At 38.9% G+C, this 19,469-nt stretch overlaps 1 protein-coding gene across 8 annotated transcripts in view; it reads right to left on the bottom strand.

Annotated features, from left to right (window-relative positions):
• The window catches only part of ZPBP (zona pellucida binding protein), a 149,374-nt gene that overhangs the window by 106,996 nt on the left and 22,909 nt on the right, over positions 1 to 19,469 (bottom strand). For 3 of the 8 annotated variants that reach the window (XM_015133559.3, XM_001082779.5, XM_077997979.1), the window contains one exon: positions 7,543 to 7,695. The exons of 2 other annotated variants lie outside the window; for them this stretch is intronic. In XM_015133559.3, coding sequence (XP_014989045.3) covers positions 7,543 to 7,695 — 153 coding nt within the window. The remainder of the gene's footprint in view (positions 1 to 7,542; positions 7,696 to 19,469) is intronic. 3 more of the 8 variants (XM_015133560.3, XM_015133561.3, XM_077997980.1) reach the window with 1 other exon arrangement.

Raw genomic sequence — 19,469 nt, 5'->3', positions numbered from 1 at the left:
CCGATTTTTGACAAAGATGCAAAAACAACTCAATGGAAGAAGGATATCCTTTTCAGGAAATAACATTGAAGCAATGTTCAATCCATATGTAAAAAATAAAAATAATAAAAATCAACCTTAAACCAAGCCTCAGCACACTTTACACAAAAATTAACTGAATATGCATCCCATAGTTAAATATAAAAAGTAAACCTGTGCTGGGAGAACTGGCTAGCCATATGCAGAAATTTGAACCTGGACCCTTTCCTTATGCCTTATTTAAAAATTAACTCAAGATGGATTAAAGACTTAAATGTAAAACCCAAAGTTATAAAAACCCTAGAAGAAAACCTAGGCAATACCATTCAGGACATAGGCACGGGCAAAGAGTTCATGACAAAAACACTGAAAGCAATTGCAGCAAAAGCAAAAATTGACAAATGGGATCTAATTAAACTGAAGAGCTTCTGCACAGTAAAAGAAACTATCATCACAGCAAACAGGCAATCTACAGAGAATATCTTTGCACTCCATTCATCTGACAAAGGTCTAATATTCCAGAATCTACAAGGAACTTAAATTTACAAGTAAAAAACAAATAATCCCATTAAAAAGTGGGCAAAGGACACGAACAGACACTTCTCAAAAGAAGACATTCATGGGGCAAACAAACATATGAAAAAAAGCTCAACATTACTGATCATTAGAGAAATGCAAATCAAAACCATGATAAGATACCATCTCACACCAGTCAGAATAGCAATTATTAAAAGGTCAAGAAACAACAGATGCTGGCGAGGTTGCGGAGAAACAGGAACGCTTTTACACTGTTGGTGGGAGTGTAAATTAGTTCAAACATTGTGGAAGATGTTGTGGCAATTCCTCAAAGATCTACAACCAGAAATGCCATTTCACCCAGCAATCCCATTACTGAGTATATACCCAAAGAAATATAAATCATTCTATTCCATGTCATTGAAGCAAAGACATGGAATCAACCCAAATGTCCATCAGTGATAGACTGGATAAAGAAAATGTGGTACATATACACCATGAAATACTATGCAGCCATAAAAAGGAACAAGATCATGTCCTTTACAGGGACATGGATGGAGCTGGAAGCCATTATCCTCAGCAAACTAATGCAGGAACAGAAATGTTCTCACTTATAAGTGGTAGCTGAACAATGAGAACACATCAACACAGGAAGGGGAACAACACACAATGGGGCCTGTTGGTGGTGTGAGGAGGAAGAGCATTAGGAAATATAGCTAATACATGCTGGGCTTACTATCCATGTGATGGGCTGATAGGTACAGCAAACCACCATGGCACATGTTTACGTAACAAGCCTGCACATCCTGCACATTACCCAAGAATTTAAAATAAAAATATTTTTTTTAAAAAAAAAGGAAACCTACAAAACTTTTAGGAAAAAAAACTTAGAAATATCTTTGGGATCTAGGATGAGGCAAATAATTTTTCATCTTAACACAAAAAGCATGATTCACAAAAGCAAACCTGATAAACCAAATTTTAAAACAGGCTCTGCAAAGATCCTGTCAAGAAGATGAAAAGACAAAATACAGAGTGGTAGAAAATACTTACAAATAATATATATCCAACAAAGAAAGAGTATCTATCTATCTGTGTATGTGTATTAAATATCAAAAAACTCAACAGTAATATACCAAACAATCCAATTAAAAAATGGTCAAAAGATATGAACAGAAATTTTACCAAAGAGGATGTACAGATGGCGAATAAACTCATAATATATTTTATTAATATAAAATATATTAAATACGTCATTAGAAAGTATAGAAATGCAAATTAAGACCATAATGAAATATTACTTCACACCTATCAGAATGGCTAAAACAAAAGATAATTAATAACACCAATTGCTGGTGGAGACATGGAGTAACTGGACTATCCTTATATTGCTGGTAGAAATACAAAATGGTACAGCCATTCTGAAATACAGTTTGGCAGTTTCTTATTAAACTAAATATGCAACTATCATATGATCAATCAACTGCACTTTAGGTATTTACCCCACAGAAATAAATACTTAGGTCTATAGAAAAACAATCCACAAATGTCCTTAGAAGCTTTACATGCAACAGCCAAAAACTCAAAGCAACCTAGATATCTTTCAATGGGTAAGTCATTTAACAAACTGTGGTATATGCATACTTTGGAATGCAACTCAGCAATAAGAAAGAGTGTGTGATAGATGCACAAAACTTACAGCAATCTCCAAGGAATTTGGAAAAATGAAAAAAAGTCAATCCCCTAAGATTATGTACTATAGCACTGTATTTGTATAATACTTTTGAAATGACAATACAGAATTAGAGAAGATTGGTGGTTGCCAGAAATTCTGGATGGAGGTAGGAGGGAAAGCGGGTTCAATTATAAAAGGTCAACACGAGGTATCCTTCTTTTGATGGGACTGCTCTGTATCTTGTCTATGGTTGTAGATACCTGAGTCTACCCATGGGATAAAAATGGCAGAATTACACACACACACACACATACACACACACACACAAAAGTACACATAAACCTGGAAAAATATGAATAAGATGGGTAGACTGTGACAAAATCACTATCTTAGTTTACAAGATATTATGATTTGAGGAAGCTAGCTAATGAATACATGGAATCTGTCTGTATTATTTCTTGCAACCATATGTTAATCTACATTTATCTCAAAACAAAAAGTTTAACCTGAAAAAACAGGCCTAAGGTTTAACTTGCCTTTTCAGAACCATTCTCAGTCTACTTTTCTAAGCTACTGGACCTTAAATTATTGAAAACTTAGTAATTGCTGAACATGCAATAACCTTTCCTTGTATTTAACTGAAAATGGTTTAAGAGTCAACAATTCGAGTATGACAATGAAGCAGAACAGTTTCAATGCTCAAGCACTTCTGTTCTTGTGTATGACCTGCAGCCTTAATTTTCTGCGTAAAAATGGTTACCTTATTTCCTTAGCTTTGTTTGTTGGAGACAAAGAAGGAATGCTTGTTAAGTATGTCAAAACATAATCTTATCTTGCGAATTTTTGTTCATATATCATAGAAGATAGATTTTTCATTTGCCCAGAAAGCTTGTATAACACATTTGGAAATTTCTGCTCTGTAACATCTTTAGAGCTGACAGACTGTTTTTTACTTCATGCTGAAAAGTGTCATCTTACGGTTTTGTGAACTGGCCAGAAATTCACAGGTTTTAAGGGTCTTGAGAAAATTTATTTTGAACATTGCTCTTTGTCTAACAAATAAAAGATGTTAATTTATTCCTATTTTTAAAAATAGGCCTAGAAAATATAGGAAAAAAATTTTCTTTTCTTTTCTTTTTCTTTTTCGTTTTCTAAGGCAGAGTCTCACTCTGTCATCCAGCCTGGAATACAGTGGCATGATCTGGGTTCACTGCAGCTTCCAGTTCAAGTGATTCTCTGGCCTCAGTCTCCTGAGTAGCTGGGATTATAGGCATGCACCACCACGCCTGGCTAATTTTTTTGTATTTTTAGAAGAGATGGTGTTTTTCCATGTTGACAATACAGAATTAGAGAAGATTGGTGGTTGCCAGGAATTCTGGATGGAGGTAGGAGGGAAAGCGGGTTCAATTATATAAGGTCAACACAAGGTATCCTTCTTTTGATGGGACTGCTCTGTATCTTGTCAGCTGGTCTCGAACTCCTGGTCTCAAGCGATCCACCCGCCTCAGCCTCCCAAAGTTCTGGGCAATTTTTATTTTCTAGATAGGAAACAATCTCTTAGAAAACAAAACTAAACAAAACAAAAGCAAAACAACTCAGAGAATTAAAACTGATAGGTCTCATTACAAAAAAAAAAAATTGAAACTTCTGTTAGTATAAACATCTTAAGTGAGAGAAGGTAGAAATTATTTATAGCATGCATAAGGAAAGGCTAGTATCCAGAACAGCAAAATATCTAAAAATTAGTAAGAAAAAGACAAACTATGCAAAAGGAAGATGACAATTGAATTGAAAAGGCAATCTACTGAATAAGAAAAATATGAAAAGATGTTCTAACTTACTAATAATTAAGGAAGTGTATATTAAAGCAATGAATCACCATTTTATACATTTAGTGTCTTGCCATATTCAAAACTGATAACAATTCTTGATTTTATTTTGTAATTTTCTAAAATTTTTAATGGTTTTTAATATATATAGAAAATTATAAGTTGATTTTACTTCTTACAATCCAGGTAATGGTGAATATCTTGCTCAACACAGTAAAAAACATGAGTCAAAAAGAAAATGCCACTTGTAGTTTATATAAAATTTTAAAATTTGGAATTATCCTTTACTTAGAATATAAGAGATTAATAAGCTAAAAACAAAATACAGAATACAATGCATTTGACATAAAATTAATATCTACATAGCTATACATCTCTCTATAGCTATTCAGACACACACACATACACACAGAGAGAGCTCACACAAATAAGATTTGAATAACCCACCAAAGACCAAAAAATGCATATTAAAACTATAAAATACCATTAATTTATCACATTGGCAACACTTCAAAATACAGCATTAAAGGAGTTTTAGAAACTGAGGTTCTCATCTACTACAGCAGGGTTGCAAATTGCTATACAAAAGAATCAACCAAAATAGCACTATGAATTCCCTGCAGATTTTCCTTTACAGAATTCATCTTTCTGAAAGACTAACAACTTATCTTACAAAATACAGCAATGTTAGTATGGTGAGGGGGTATGGTGTATGTGTGTGTATACACAGACCAACGGCAGATGGATGGATGGACACATATTTAAATGTTCCACACAGTACCATCTGAGGTAGGGAAAATGTGAAACAAACTAAATAGTAATTAACTGAAGAATGCTCAAATAAAATCTGAAACACCATGTAGCTATTAGAAAGATTAAAGGAGGTATGTATAATAAAATATAATCAATTGCATTGGTTTTAAGCATTAAAAGAGTAGGTCTTCAAAGTCAGTTTATTAATCAGGTCTTCATCCTGCTGGCATTCATATAACAGTGGTATACATAGCAGGATACCATAAAGCATAAGAATACTAACTCTAGGACCAGAATTCCTAAATTGAAATCTGAGTTCTCCCCTCCCCTCCTTAATAGCCGTGGTCTTGAGAAAGTCATTTAACCACTCTGTTTCCTTACATTTACAAGACCAAAAATAGCAGTGCCTACATCACAGTTTGTGGTGAAATACATTTAATATAAATAAATTAGAACAATGCTTACACTAAGCAAGCATTACATAAATATGGATTTTGCTGTTGTTGTAATAATTACATGTAAAAACACAGCACCACCTGGTGTATCATAAGTGCTCAGTAAATATTAGCTATCATTATCATTATTATAAACCAGTACTCATTTTAGGCACTTCTACATTTGTTAGCATATGTGAATATGTACTTATGAGTGATTCTGAAGTACATTTATTATAAGTTAGGTACATGAAGTAACAAGAGGGAGATAACTACTATGCAACAAAAATGAAACATGACTGATTAAAAGGTTTAAACAAATTATTTGCCTAACAAAGTTAATTATCTTACCAAAACGTTATGTCTCTCTTTGGCTATATGGGAAAGTATTTTTTGATTAACCAAAATATTATCAAGAAACCACTAACCATTCTGCCAGTTGTTTGGCACCCTTGCTGTCAAAGTAATGGTGTATAAGTTATCTTATTGACACTGTAACAAATTACCACATACCTAATGTTCTAAACACCACAAATTTAGGACCTTAAGGCTGTGGAGATCAGAAATCCAAAATGAGTCTTACTAAGCAAAAATCAAGCTGTACTCATTCTGAAAGCTTTAGGGGGAATCCAATTCTTTGCCATTTCCAGCTGTGGTGGCTGCCTGTATTATTTGGCATGTGGCTTCTCTGATCTTCAAAGAAAATCACTGCAACCTCTCCTTTTGTCAGCACATTTCCTTTTTCTGCCTTTGACCCTCTTGCCTTCCTCTTAGAAGGAACCCTGTGATTACACTGGACCCACCCAGATAATTCAGGATAATCTCATCGCAATCCATCTGCTAAATCCCTTTTTCCATGTAGGGCAACGCACTTACATGTTCTGGATATGACTAGATATGGACATGTTTAGGAGCCATTATTCTGTCTGCCACACATGGGTCCCACTAGTGAGATGGAACCTACAAGCAACTTGGGTTCAGGCTGTTCTCCTGCCTACTCCATATTGACAGAGCAGGAGCACCGTCATCTCAGACAAACACCGCCACTTTAAGTTCTAGTTCCCTTTCTAGCCTCATGCATTTCACGGAAATCACCTCTCTTCTAAATACAAGCAGCCAGAAAGAGCAGACAGTAAAACACAGATAAGAGAGCTGCGGCACAGAGGGAGATGGGTTAAAGTCTCTTGGGTAACTGCCAAACCTCACCCTTATACAACGGGTCCCAGTAAAACAGTGGGCCTTGGCCAGGGGCAGTAGCTCATGCCTGTAATCCCAGCACTTTGGGAGGCCGAGGTGGGCAGATCATGAGGTCAGGAAATTGAGACCATCCTGGCTAACACAGTGATACCCATCTCCACCAAAAATACAAAAAATTAGCTGGGTGTGGTGGCATGTGCCTGTAGTCCCAGCTAGTCGGGAAGCTGAGGCAGGAGAATCGCTTGAACCCGGGAAGTGGAGGTTGCAGTGAGCTGAGATGGCGCCACTGCACTCCAGCCTGGGTGACAGAGTGAGACTCCGTCTCAAAAAAAAATAAAACAGTGGGCCTTAATAAGCACATTCCTTTCCCTTTCCCTTCCGATGCACGATAGAGAAGCTAAAAGCAGATTTGGGGGATATGCCTGCAGCTGCAAAAAGATGCATGGGAACAGACACACAACTCTCCCTCCCAGATAAGCACAACAAAGAGACACAGAAGCAGTCCAAGCCTCTGATAAACTCTCCCACCCTGAATCCTTAAAAACTCTTAGTCTGTAAGAGAGTGTGCCTCTGACCTAACTCAGCTGGAAGGCATCTCTCAGGTTTGTTTTCTAAAATAAACCTGTCTTGACTGGAGAGCCACCTTTTCATGTTTCTTTCCTCTTTCTGTAATTCTTACAAATATCAACTGACCTCTGCCAATTGTAAGCCTCAAAAGGTCAACCCGCCAGAAAAGGAATTTACAGTGGTGTTTCACGCTCCTGTTTTGGGGGATGGCAGTGTACCAGAAATCATGATACTCAAATTTAAAATACTTAGAATTTAATATAGTACAAGCCATAATATCATAATAATTTGAAAACATTTATACATACCTGGCCCTAAAATTCATCTGTGTGTACATGTCAACATTCCCCTGAAGAAAAAAAGACTACGATCTGTTAACCATTCTGTGCCCTCACCACTAACCCTTTACAAAGTACTTACATAGGGAGGCAGTAATTCTTTTTTAATTAAATGAGACTAAAAATAAAGTCCCTTTAAGACAAACCTACTTAAACATATTTAAATGTTTAAAATAATTAAGGAAGGTTAAAACACAACTAACTTTACTTCTTACCATATATAGCATATTTTAGTTGAAGACGTTTAACAATTTCTTCCACAGTAGGTTTATATTCGAGGAAACATGTATAAATTCCACTCATACTCTCCTCAAAATTTTGGAATACAAGGCTTCCTGTGGATGTTATTTGTGCAGTGCGGTTTTCTACTAAAGGAATAAGATACAGTTATGAGTTGCTTAAATTACATGAGACAACTACCAAAACATTTTCTCGGCAAGGTAAAACCATCATAATTTACCAACACAGTCAATGAAAGGAGTAGGGGGCATAGCTAGGACATTGCATCTGGTGTCTGCTAACAGTGGATGCCAGGATAACCTTCTTACTGACAGATGTTCACTAACCAGAGTTCATCAATTACATTGTTGCCGAAGTAGAAAGAGACTAACAAGGATACATACAGAATATGCTCCTAATCTGCTCCTTGCATTGAACTGGGCACGATCAGAAATACAGTACACATATATACAAATATATACACATAAATACATACACATACTTTAACATGATTATATTTATATTCAATGACAAATTAGGCCCTCAGTAAGCTTACAAACTATATATGAAACAAATAAATAATACACCCAGAACAAAGGCTATCAGAATATAATCACTAACAAGAGATTTCTTATCACTACATATGATAAAAGGCAAAATTTAGCTTATAAATTTGAGGTTTGCAGAAGAAGAAAAATATTGGATATGAGATCACCTGACTTGCCCAACATCACATAATCACACAGTTGCAGTGCTGGGGGTTAGAATGGGATGTAAGCACCCTTTTCATTTCAACATACTTCATTATTTAAGTGTCATACAGGGAGAAAGCTCTGTTGTGAAATGAAAAGTAAATCTGCCTTTGGAGGCATTGACACTTGGGTCTCAGACCTACCTTTCCCTCTCACAAACTGTAACCGTGAGTAACCTATTAATTTTTCTGAGATCCAGTTCCCTCATTTGTACAACGAAAAACCAAAATATATGATAGCCTATCTCACAGGATTTCTCTGTATAACAAATACAATGAATGCTAAAGTACTTGAAAAAGCTATAAATCTGTTATTCTGAAAGTTTATAACCACAGTTTTTAATTAGAAAAATTCTTAGATATTAAAATTTGCTTAGTCAATAATTTGATATTCCATTCATTAGAAGTGAAAGTACTACATCAGGAAATAATTGTCTACCTTTTTTCTTTTTTCTATTTTAGGTAAACGATTTATTGCTTATAAATTTTAAGTTGAAATATTTCTCCAAGACAAATGATGAGTGTTCATAGGGATGAAATTTTCATTATTTATTTGTTCAATAAATATTTACTGAGTGTCTAGTACATACAAGCCCTGCTTCAGGTATTGGAAGAGAAATGAACAGATGGATATACCCACCATCAAGGAATTTACATAGAGCATTATGCCTTGAGAACTTCCATTTCTATATCCTGGATGATGCTGAAAAACGTGATATGAATTTAGAATACATTTCTATTGTAATGCCTATTTCTTCATGATTATCTTTTGATGAAATATTACATATTTATCCTAACACACCAAGTCTTTTATAAACGAAGTCAACAGTTTGCAAGAGTTCACTATGTATTTCAGCAGAAACACCTCGTAGAGATATAATAAAGGGTTCTCATGAAGTTTAAAGAAATTATAGAATATTACGTCATCAATGAGATTACATATTCCTTGGCAATCATTTGAAATGAATGTTTTCCACACTAAAGAAAGCAATTAATAGGTGTATCAAAATATATACCTAAATGCCTACTACAACACTAAACATTATGACAGCCAGAAAATGTAGTAGTATACAATCTATAATAAAATGCCCCCTGACTGCCTTCTTATTTAAAAAATGTTTAAGTAGATCTAAAAAATAAAGGGGCTCAGAGCCAAGATAGCCAACCAGACATGGCCAGCAAGAGCTTCTCCCACCAAGAGATAAGACCATCAAGAAGACCAGCACACTCTGAGCAGATGTTCAGAAGGAAGGCATTGAGAGTAGACAGAGGTAGGACACCGACCCTGGACTGAAGGAGCAAGAAGCTGGGGACCCTGCACAGAGTATCCAAGCATCAGGACTTATTCCTCGCCCTGAGTGGCTCCTGGGGAAGGGGTAAGTTAAATAGACATGGAGTGGCCCACTGTCACTACGGACCTCTAGAATCCTAGCTACAGGAGAATCCATGGATATTTGGGCTGGCAAGGGAGGGTTGGTGGGGACAAGGCTCCCCTGCATGGAACCCAGAGTATTTGCCATGGGACCTGCTGCAGTGGAGCATGGCCAGGGACACCATCCCCCAAGGCTTGCCAAAATCAGAGCTGAACTGAACAAAATTGTGACACAAAAAGACATACAAAAGATCAACAAAACCAAAGGCTGGTTTTCTGAAAGAATAAATAAGACTGGTAGACTGCTTGCTGGACTAATACAGCAAAAAAAAAAAAAAAGAGAGAGGATCCAAATAAACACCATCAGAAATGACAAAGGGGACATTACCACTGACCCCAGAGACATATAAAAAACCCTCAGAGACTATTACAAACACTTCCATGCCCATTAACTAGAAACCCTAGAGAAATGGATACATTGCTAGAAACATACACCCTCTCCCATGATTGAACCAGGAAGAAATTGAAAACCTGAACAGACCAGTAGTGAGTCCTGATACTGAAACTGTAATTAAAAACCCATCAACAACAAAAGCCCTGGACCAGACAGACTCACAGCCAAATTCCACCTGACATATGAAGAAGGTCTGGTACCAATTCTAGCTAAACTATTCCAAAAAATTGAGGAGGATCGGCTCTTTCCTAGCTCATTCTACGAAGCCAGTATCATTCTGATATAAAAATCTGGTGGACACAAAATGAAAAAAGAAAATTTTAGGATAATAACCCTGATGAACATAGATGCGAAAATCCTCAACAAAATACTAGCCTAGCAAATCCAGAAGCACATCAAAAAGCTAATTCATCACAATCAAATAGGGTTTATCCCTGGGATGCAAGGTTGGTTCAACATACACAAATCATAAATTTGATTCATCACAGAAACAAAACTAAAAACAAAAATCACGTGATCATCTCAACAGATGCAGAAAAGCCATTCAATGAAATTCAACCTCTCTTTATGTTAAAAACCCTCAATAAACTGGGCATCAAAGGAGAACATAGTAATAGCCATGTGTGACAAACCCACAGTCAACATCATACTAAACAGGCAAAAGTTAGAGGCATTTCCCCTTGAGAACCAGAACAAGAAAAGAATGCACACCCTCACCACTCCTATTAACATAGTTCTGGAAGTTCAAACCAGGGCATCAGGCAAGAGAAATAAATAAAAAGTCATACAAATAGGAAGAGAGGACTTCAAATTATATGCCTTCACAGACTATTTGATTCTATACCTAGAAAACTCCATCGTGGCCTGGCGTGGTGGCCCACACGCATAATCCCAGTATGTTGGGAGGTCGAGGCAGGCAGATCATTTGAGGCCAGGAGTTCAAGGCTAGCCTAGCCAACATAGTGAAACCCCATCTCTACTAAAAATACTAAAATTAACCAGGCATAGTGGTGCATGCCTGTAATCCCAGCTAATAAAGGTTGATTTTAATGATGTTAATGATTTCTCCTGGCTACTCCATATTGACAGAGCAGAAGCACCATCATCTTGAACAAACACTGCCACTTTAAGTTCCATCTCTCCTTCTAGCCTGATGCATTTCAAGGAAATCATCTCTCTTCTAATTACAAGCAGTCAGAAAGAGCAGACAGTAAAACATACATAAGACAGGAAGCTGAGGCACGAGAATGGCTTGAACCTGAGAGGCAGAGGTTGCAGTGAACCACTGCACTCCAGCCTGGGTGACAGACTGAGACTCCATCTCAAAAAAACAAAGCAAACAAACAAACAAAAAAACATTGCTTCTGTTCAAAGGCTTCTGGATCTGAAAAACAACTCCAGCAAAGTTCCAAGATACAAAATCAATGTATAAAAATCAGTAGCAGTTCTATACACCAATAACATCCAAACTGAGAACCAAATCAAGAACACAATCCCATTCACAATGGCCACAAAAGAATAAAATACCTAGGAATACAGTTAAGGGAGGTGAAAGATCTCTACTATGAGAATTACAAAGTACTGCTTGAAGAAATCACAGATGACACAAACAAATGGAAAAACATTCCATGCTCATGGGTAGAATCAATATTGTTAAAATAACCATACTACCCAAAACAGTTTACAGATTCAATGCTTTTCCCATCAAATTACCAATGAAATTTTACATAGATTAGAAAAAACTTACCATAAAACTCATATGGAAACAAAAAAGAGCTGGAACAGCCAAAGTAATCCTAAGTAAAAAGAGCAAAGCCAGAAGCAACACACTACCTGACTTCAAACTATACTACAGGGCTATAATAACTAAAACAGCATAGTACTGGTATAAAAACAGATACATAGACTAATGGAACAGAATAGAGACCCCACAAATAAAGTCACACACCTATAACCATCTGATCTTCGACAAAAATGACAAAAACAAGCAATGGAGAAATGAGTCTCTATTCAATAAATGGTGCTGGAATAACTGCCGAGCCACATGCATAAGATTGAAACTGGTGCCCTTTCTTCCACCATACATAAAAAATCAATGCAAGATGAATTAAAGACTTAAATGTAAGGGACCCCCAGAGAAAGGGCAAAGCAAGATGGCTAAATAGAAGGCTCTATTGAACATCCTTCCTGCAAGGACACCAAGTTAACAACTATACACAGAAAAAATACCTTCTCTTAATAACAAAAATCAGATGAGCACTCATAGTGCCTGGTTTTAACTTCATATTGTAGTGGGATTGATAAGGAATCAGAGAGACTGATGGGGTTCAGAAGGATATATATTATTTAGGTGCACCAGCCCAGTCGGATTAACATCGAAAGGACTGGGCCCCAAACAAAGAGTCATTACCTTTTAAGCATTTTGTGGGGTCAGGGAAGATCTGTGCAGGTGGAAGCATGTTACAGAAGTGAGAAACAAAGACAGTTATTCAATTAATTGAGACATGCATTACATCATTTTTTACTTTTCAAGAAATAACATGTTTTGCCACTTGAGTCTATCTGTCTAGTGACCTTGCAGCTAGAGAAACAGGGTCTTCACAATGCCTGGAAAAGGAGGAGAGATAAGGCTCACTAGCCACAGATAAACAGGCAGTTAATTTTTGAAGGACTCCAGCTCTTTCTTTTTCTCAGGGGGAATTGGATTTTCTTACATACAACTGAATTTCTGCTTACACATTTTTTAATTTCTTTTAATTTCTGTTCCATTCCCCCATTTGGTGCTTTTTATCACAAAGGCATTAATACAAAGCACCACTATTTGCCATCTTTTCACGGAGCTGAGCTTTTTCTTCTACTGGCAGCAGCTGATATTTGGTTAGTGCCATCAATTGCACAGTAGTGTGTCGGGTTACTACTGCCTCTATAGTTGACTGAACACTCCTAATAAACAGAGGTAAAAGGCAAGGGAGGATGAAGCAGATGCCAAGAATAAGCAAGAACCTACCAGTGAGGGCTTTGAATCTTTTAAAGCTTGAGAACCATTTTTTAAACAAGGAATCCGGGGACCACCTGGACTAAGTCTGAACTGGAACATGGGCCAACTCACACATTCTAGCTGTGATTTCCATGATAGCTTGGCCATTATCATCAATTTCTAGGCAACAGTTGGTTAAATTAAATTTTTCACATACTCTTCCTTCTGAGGCTGAGGTAATCTAAAGCTAAACTATTTTGATATATAGCATTTTTTATTTGTATTGCTTGCATTGCCAATAAATCTAGTGCCCTTGATGTTTCATTGGTTATAATTTCAAGAACTTCCTGCAACCTTATGATGCAGTTGAACATATAGATTGGGGTGCGGTACCCCCATGACCCATCTTGCACCCATATAGCTGGCCTATAATATTTAATGATTTTTTCAGGAGGCCATTCATTATCTTTCCAGTCTCTTATGTCCACATCTCTTTGACGTTTGTGTCTATTTTTGTAATTATGCTTCTTTTTTTTATTTTTATCATAAACTGGATATCTTAATAGTTCCTCTTGCTTTAGAGGAATTAGAAAGAAGGATGGCTTGATTGTTTTTAACACACATGCCCTCATCCATTTAGCCAGCAGTTGCCAATATGCCCATGTTCTACAGATCTCATACAGGTCAGAGGGTGCCTTCCAAGCATTTGGAGCCTCTAGTTGATCTCATGAGTGGCTTAGAGAATCAAGAGAAAGTGGATCTGGTAAGTAGGAGGTGTTCTGGGCATTTCTCCGTAGAGTTTTGTTTTTAGTCTTATTTATCATACTGTTGCCTTAGGCAGGTTGTTTTTCCTACTGCTTCTGTGAAAGCCTTTTCTTATCAGGTGATACAGTACTTTTCAATTATGGAGGTTTTTAACAACCAAACACTGGCTGAGGCTGTTGGTTCACTGGCCGGGTTAGGGGAAGTGAAGTTATCTTGTGGCATTAATTTTTTTGCCTCCCATGGCCACTGGTCTCCAATTTTTGTTTCTCCATATATATGTGGAGAAACACACATATGAGGAAATTCTTAAGCTGCCAGCTATGTTTTCAGCTAGTTGAGCAAATAACTTTTTGGTTGATGGGAGAAGCTCAGGCACTGACGGATTAAAATGCTTCTAGAATGACTTATGGACCTGGAATTGCAGGGTTGGATGCATTTGAGCCCTTCTAGTCTTTTTGACAATTAGTAGTGGAACTCCAAGACCTGTTCCTTACCTTTTAACTTGTAACAGTGCTGTCTGTCCTGTAGACCAAAAAGGTAGCTCTGGCTTTAAGACAGTAAAATTTAAAGAATTGCATGTCTTTGTCTTACGATTTCGTTTGGTTGACATACTACTTAGTAGAGCAGTCCTTCCTGAATATAAGTGTTGGAGCTGTGTTAGCATTTTCCACTGAATGTTACAGTCTGGGCATCCGATTTGTGGTTTTCCATACAGATGTTTAGGGTAGCTGCTGCTAAGCCTCTCTTGTGTTAAACCATTGCAGACTGCTTCTGGTTGTTTTAGGATTATGAACATACGCAGCATGGCAGGCATTAAAGTACAAGGAAATAGGCCTTTTATAGGAGAGAGGGTCTTCTTTGGTTTGAGCTAAAAGCTCTCTTTTTTTTTCTCTGATTTAATAAGTATTTTAAACCAGAATTTATAGGGTAAGAGCTTCATAACATACATATAGCTGATTATTTCCTGGGTCACAGACTGAATAGGTGGTCTGGTTGTATGTACAGGTTCCTAACTTGGTTCCTGTACATTTATAGTAGGCATGGTACAGTAGAGTTGTAACTATCGTACTCCTTACCCAGGTAGTATCTACACAGTGTGGGCATTCTTCTAGAGATTTCTTCCATTTTAGTGTAGGCAGAAATGGTAAAAACATCAGTGTAGGTAATAGAAATATGTTTACACTACACATGGGCATGGCAAACATTCCTCTGGGCATAGACATTTGCGGCATTTGCATTAATAACATAACAACAGAACAATCAGTATTGACAGAACTATAACTAGGCTTATAAATTATATTTACATTTACTTATCCAGAAATGGTACTCTTAGCTCCAGCTGTGCATAAACTAGTCAGCTTTCGGGATGTGACTAGAGCAGAGCTTGCAGGATCCTCAAGCTTCAGCCATGCATAAACTGACCAGCCTCCAGCGTGGTCAAAGCAGGGCAGTTGTCCTTACCAGTGGCTGGGTTTCACCGTAGGAATATTCAGGTGGGGCGATCTGGGTCTTGTTGGCTAATCCACTGGTCATCGTTGGGAGTCACTACTGCCGCTGGTTTTAGCCATCTATGATGAATCCAAGGTGTAACACCTGCAACTTTAACAGCAGTGGGAGTAGACATGATCACAATATGGGGCCTATCTTATATGGGTCCTAGAGTGGTTAGATTCTATTTTTCAACCTAAACGAAGTCCTTAGGTTTGAAAGGGTGTACCGGGTCTGTTAGACTTATAGGTATTTTTTTCATACCTAACCATGCATCTTTTGCATGGCCATACTTAAAGCCTGCATTTGCCTTTATGTTTACCTTTCTCTTTTTTGTTTTAGCCTTTAGTGTTCTTGCTTTTTGGTGCCCCTTGCAGTGCATCACTGCCACCTCTTTTGGGGCCCATACAGCATTTAAAAGCTGTATAATTTCTTCCTTGTACTTTATTTTTTTACTTCCAGCAGTTAAAATCTTTTTTTTTTCTTTGTAAATGGCCTCATGAACATGCAAAGTAGCAGAAGCGTATTTGGAATCTGTGTAAAGATTTGTCCTTTGGTCTTCTGCTAGCCAGAGAGTTCTTGTCAGAGCCATTAGCTCTGCTTTCTAAGCAGAAGTTTCTGTAGGCAAAGACTGCACTACCAAGTCCAAAGTCACCACTGTATACCTAGCTCGGCAGACTCCCTTTAGTATGAAACTGCTTCTATCAGTAAAATATTCAATGTCTGGGTCCCCGAGGGGCCGATCTGTCAAATCTCTTCGGCTTGAGAACACTTCATCTACCATGTCCACGCAGCAATGAAGGGGGCCTCCTGGCACTGACTCGATGAGGAGCAAGGTAGCTGGGTTTAGGGTATTCACAGTCTCTAAAGTCAGTTTATTAGCTTCCTGCACCAGTAGAGCAGTGGCAGCTAGTGTTTTAAGATAAGGAAGCCATCCAAGTGCCACAGAATCTAATTGCCTGGATAAGTATGCCGCTGGGCAATGCCATGATCTTATGGCTTGAGTTAGAGTTAGAACCGGTGTGGTCAGAGCAGGGCAGTTGTCCTTCTCAGGACTTCTAACTTAGTAGTTGTCCTTCTAAGTTCTAACTTAGAGTTAGAAGCTTTACAGCCTCCCTTTCACTTGTGGACATACAAGAAAAGCTTAGTTAGTTAGATCTGGTAGTCCTAAAGCTGGAGCCTGAGTCAAGGTTTCTTTGATTTTTTTTTTTAAAGCCTTCTCCTGGTTCGCCTCTTAGAGGAGGGGCTCCTTTTTTCTCTCCTCTTTGTGGCTTTGTATAATGGCTTAGCCATGAACAAGAAATTTGGCATCTAGAGACGGCAGAACCTTGCTGCCCTTAGGAACTCACTTATTTGACACCAGGTGGTTGGACCAGGAAGTGCACAAATAGCCTGTGTTTGTTCACTACTAAGCCATCTTTCTTCTTGGCTCACATAAAAGCCCAACTACTGGACACTTTTAGAGTAGATCTGAGCTTTCTCCTGACACTTTATATCCTGTCTTTCACAGCAGGTGCAGGGGGTCTTGGGTTTTTCTGGGTGCAGTAGCCCTTGGCCAGTGTTTTTTTGTTTGTTTGTTAGTTTCTTTGTTTGTTTTCATACTATGGCCCTGACCATTTTCCTTATTCTTTTGACATTTATCCTTCTAGTGTCCTTTTCTTTCGCACCATGCACATTAATCTCCCTCTAGCCTCGGCCGATTTTCAAACTCCTGTCCAGATTAGCTTTGTTCCATGACTGCGTTCACGCCCACATCCATGCCTCCTTGCAAAGCCAGCTTCTCTTTCCTTAAGGGCTGCTGCTAGTAAATTGGCCTTTTTAAAGCCTCCGATCAGCCTTCTGATCTCGGTTGATTTACACCTTAGTAGACACTTTAATAAGCTGAGTAGCATTCACACCTATGGAGCTTCTAACTTCCACAGTTTATGCCTGATATCTCCTTGGTCCTGCCTTACAATCGCCGTATTCACCATGTGTTGATTTTCAGCAGCCTCAGAGTTAAACGGAGTACACAACCAAAATGCCTCTCAAAGTCTTTTATAAAACTGGCTGGTGCTTTTATCTGCACCCTGGAGCACCTCTGAGATTTTTATATGAGTTGCCTTTTCTTTTACCACACTTTACCCTTTGCAGAAGTGCTTCTCGGCATCTTTGTAGGTGCTGAAGCTGGACTGCATCATCTGGCTCTTAGTGGGGGTCCTCTTGTCCTCTTAAGAGGCATAAGCACAATTTGGGCATGGCCAGACCTGAGATGGCCTGACTTTTTGAGCCCTTCACTTTAATTTCCCTGAGCTCTGATTTCTCCTTCTCACGTGAAATCCAGAGCCTGTATTCCTTTTAACTTAACTCCTTAGGGGCAGTTAGCCTTGGTAAAGTCAGGTAGATTGGAATGTAGGGAGGAGGGGTCTCTATTCCCTACTGTGGTTCTCGCAAAACTGGTTTTTCTGCCTTTCCAGAGACTTTATTTTTTTGTCTCAGCTTCAGGGGCGGCTGATTTTTACTTTCACTGTTGGCTTGGTGGTGCTACAAGCCTCTGTGACTTTCCCTTTAACTCTGTAGCTGCCAGTGCAGCTGATTTCTCTTGGCGTGAGCTGCAAGCATTTTACAATAAACTGCTAGGCAGGGCTGCATTCAGTCATGAGTCAATACAAAGTCTAGGTCTGAATGCCCTGGATGTCCTCCAATCCTAGTCACCACCTTAAAACACAGGACCAATTTCTCTATAGTGCCTCTGGCCAGTCATCCGACACTAAAAGAGGGCTATACTAATTCACAGTACGTCCTTAACTTTTGAACATCCAGTTTTTTTGCATAATCACCTCTAAATCCTTTTTTTAAAATTCTTTATCATGCACTCCAAAGGGGTTGGTTTTGACGCTTTCCCTCCCATTTCCTCCCTTGCAAAGCACTTTCACTCTCACTTTCACTCTCAGGTCCACCAGACCGGGTCCTATTACAGGAGTTTCGGACACTGCTTATCCAGGAACATGCCTTCCCATCACAGCCTACTGCGGTTACGAAGCTAGTCCTATCAGCTTTATGCAATGTCCTCAGTCTGATTTCCCCCACACTCGCCTTGGAGCACACAGCCCACGCTAAGGGATCTGTGCCTCCCCATGTCACTCCCCACGTTGGCCTCTCCCGAGATCATCTCTTTCACGCCATTTCACACACCTCCCTTGCCCCAGGACTCCTAATCAGACAAAACGAGCCTCTCTCATGTCACGGGTGAGCCTAGTTAGGCTCCCACATTCACACACATACACACACCACTCCTACCCCAGGACTCATCATTGAACGAAATGAGTCTCTCTCATATCCCAGGTAGGTTCACACACACCCACAACTCCCAGTTCCTGTCTCCAGATCCAGTGAACCACTTTCACTTTGTTAGTGGGGACACGAGGTTCATCCAAATTGGCAGGCCACTCCTGCCACCACCAGCCACTCTGGGTTGGATTAGTGGTTGTTACCCGGGAGGTGATCAAACTCCCCTTCATCCCTATGGGACGAGCTTTCCTGCCTTGGGCCCTTACTCCTTACTGCAGTTCCTGAAGTGCTGGTATTGTCCCGCAGCCCCATACCCGGTTCCGTTGCACTGCCAGGCATGGCGCTGGGATGCGGGGAGAGCCAGTTTCCATCCAGGTGAAGCTCTCCCGTGGCATGCCTTGGATGCCAGGTCTCCCCCGGCCCTGGGCCTCTAGTCCCAAAGGCAAAGGAAACAGTAAATCTGTCATCTCCAATCCCAGACGACCCCCCAGAAATGTAGTGGGATTGATAAGGAATCAGAGAGACTGATAGGGTTCAGGAGGGTATTTATTATGCAGGTGCACCAGCCCAGTTGGATTAACATCCAGAGGACTGAGCCCTGATCAAAGAGTCAAGTTACCTTTTAAGAATTGTGTGGGGTGGGGGAGATCTGTGTAGGGGGAAGCATATCACAGAAGCGAGAAAAGACAGTTATTCAATTAATTGAGACATACATTACATCATTTTTACTTTTCAAGGAAAAACGTGTTTTATGACTTGAGTTTATCTGTCTAGTGACCTTGAAGCTGCACAGCTAGAAAAACAGCATCTTCACAATGCCTGGGAAAGGGAGAGAGATAAGGCTCA

Source organism: Macaca mulatta, chromosome 3, assembly GCF_049350105.2.
Source record: "Macaca mulatta isolate MMU2019108-1 chromosome 3, T2T-MMU8v2.0, whole genome shotgun sequence".
NCBI lineage: Eukaryota > Metazoa > Chordata > Mammalia > Primates > Cercopithecidae > Macaca > Macaca mulatta.
This window is presented reverse-complemented; position numbering and strand designations above follow the sequence as displayed.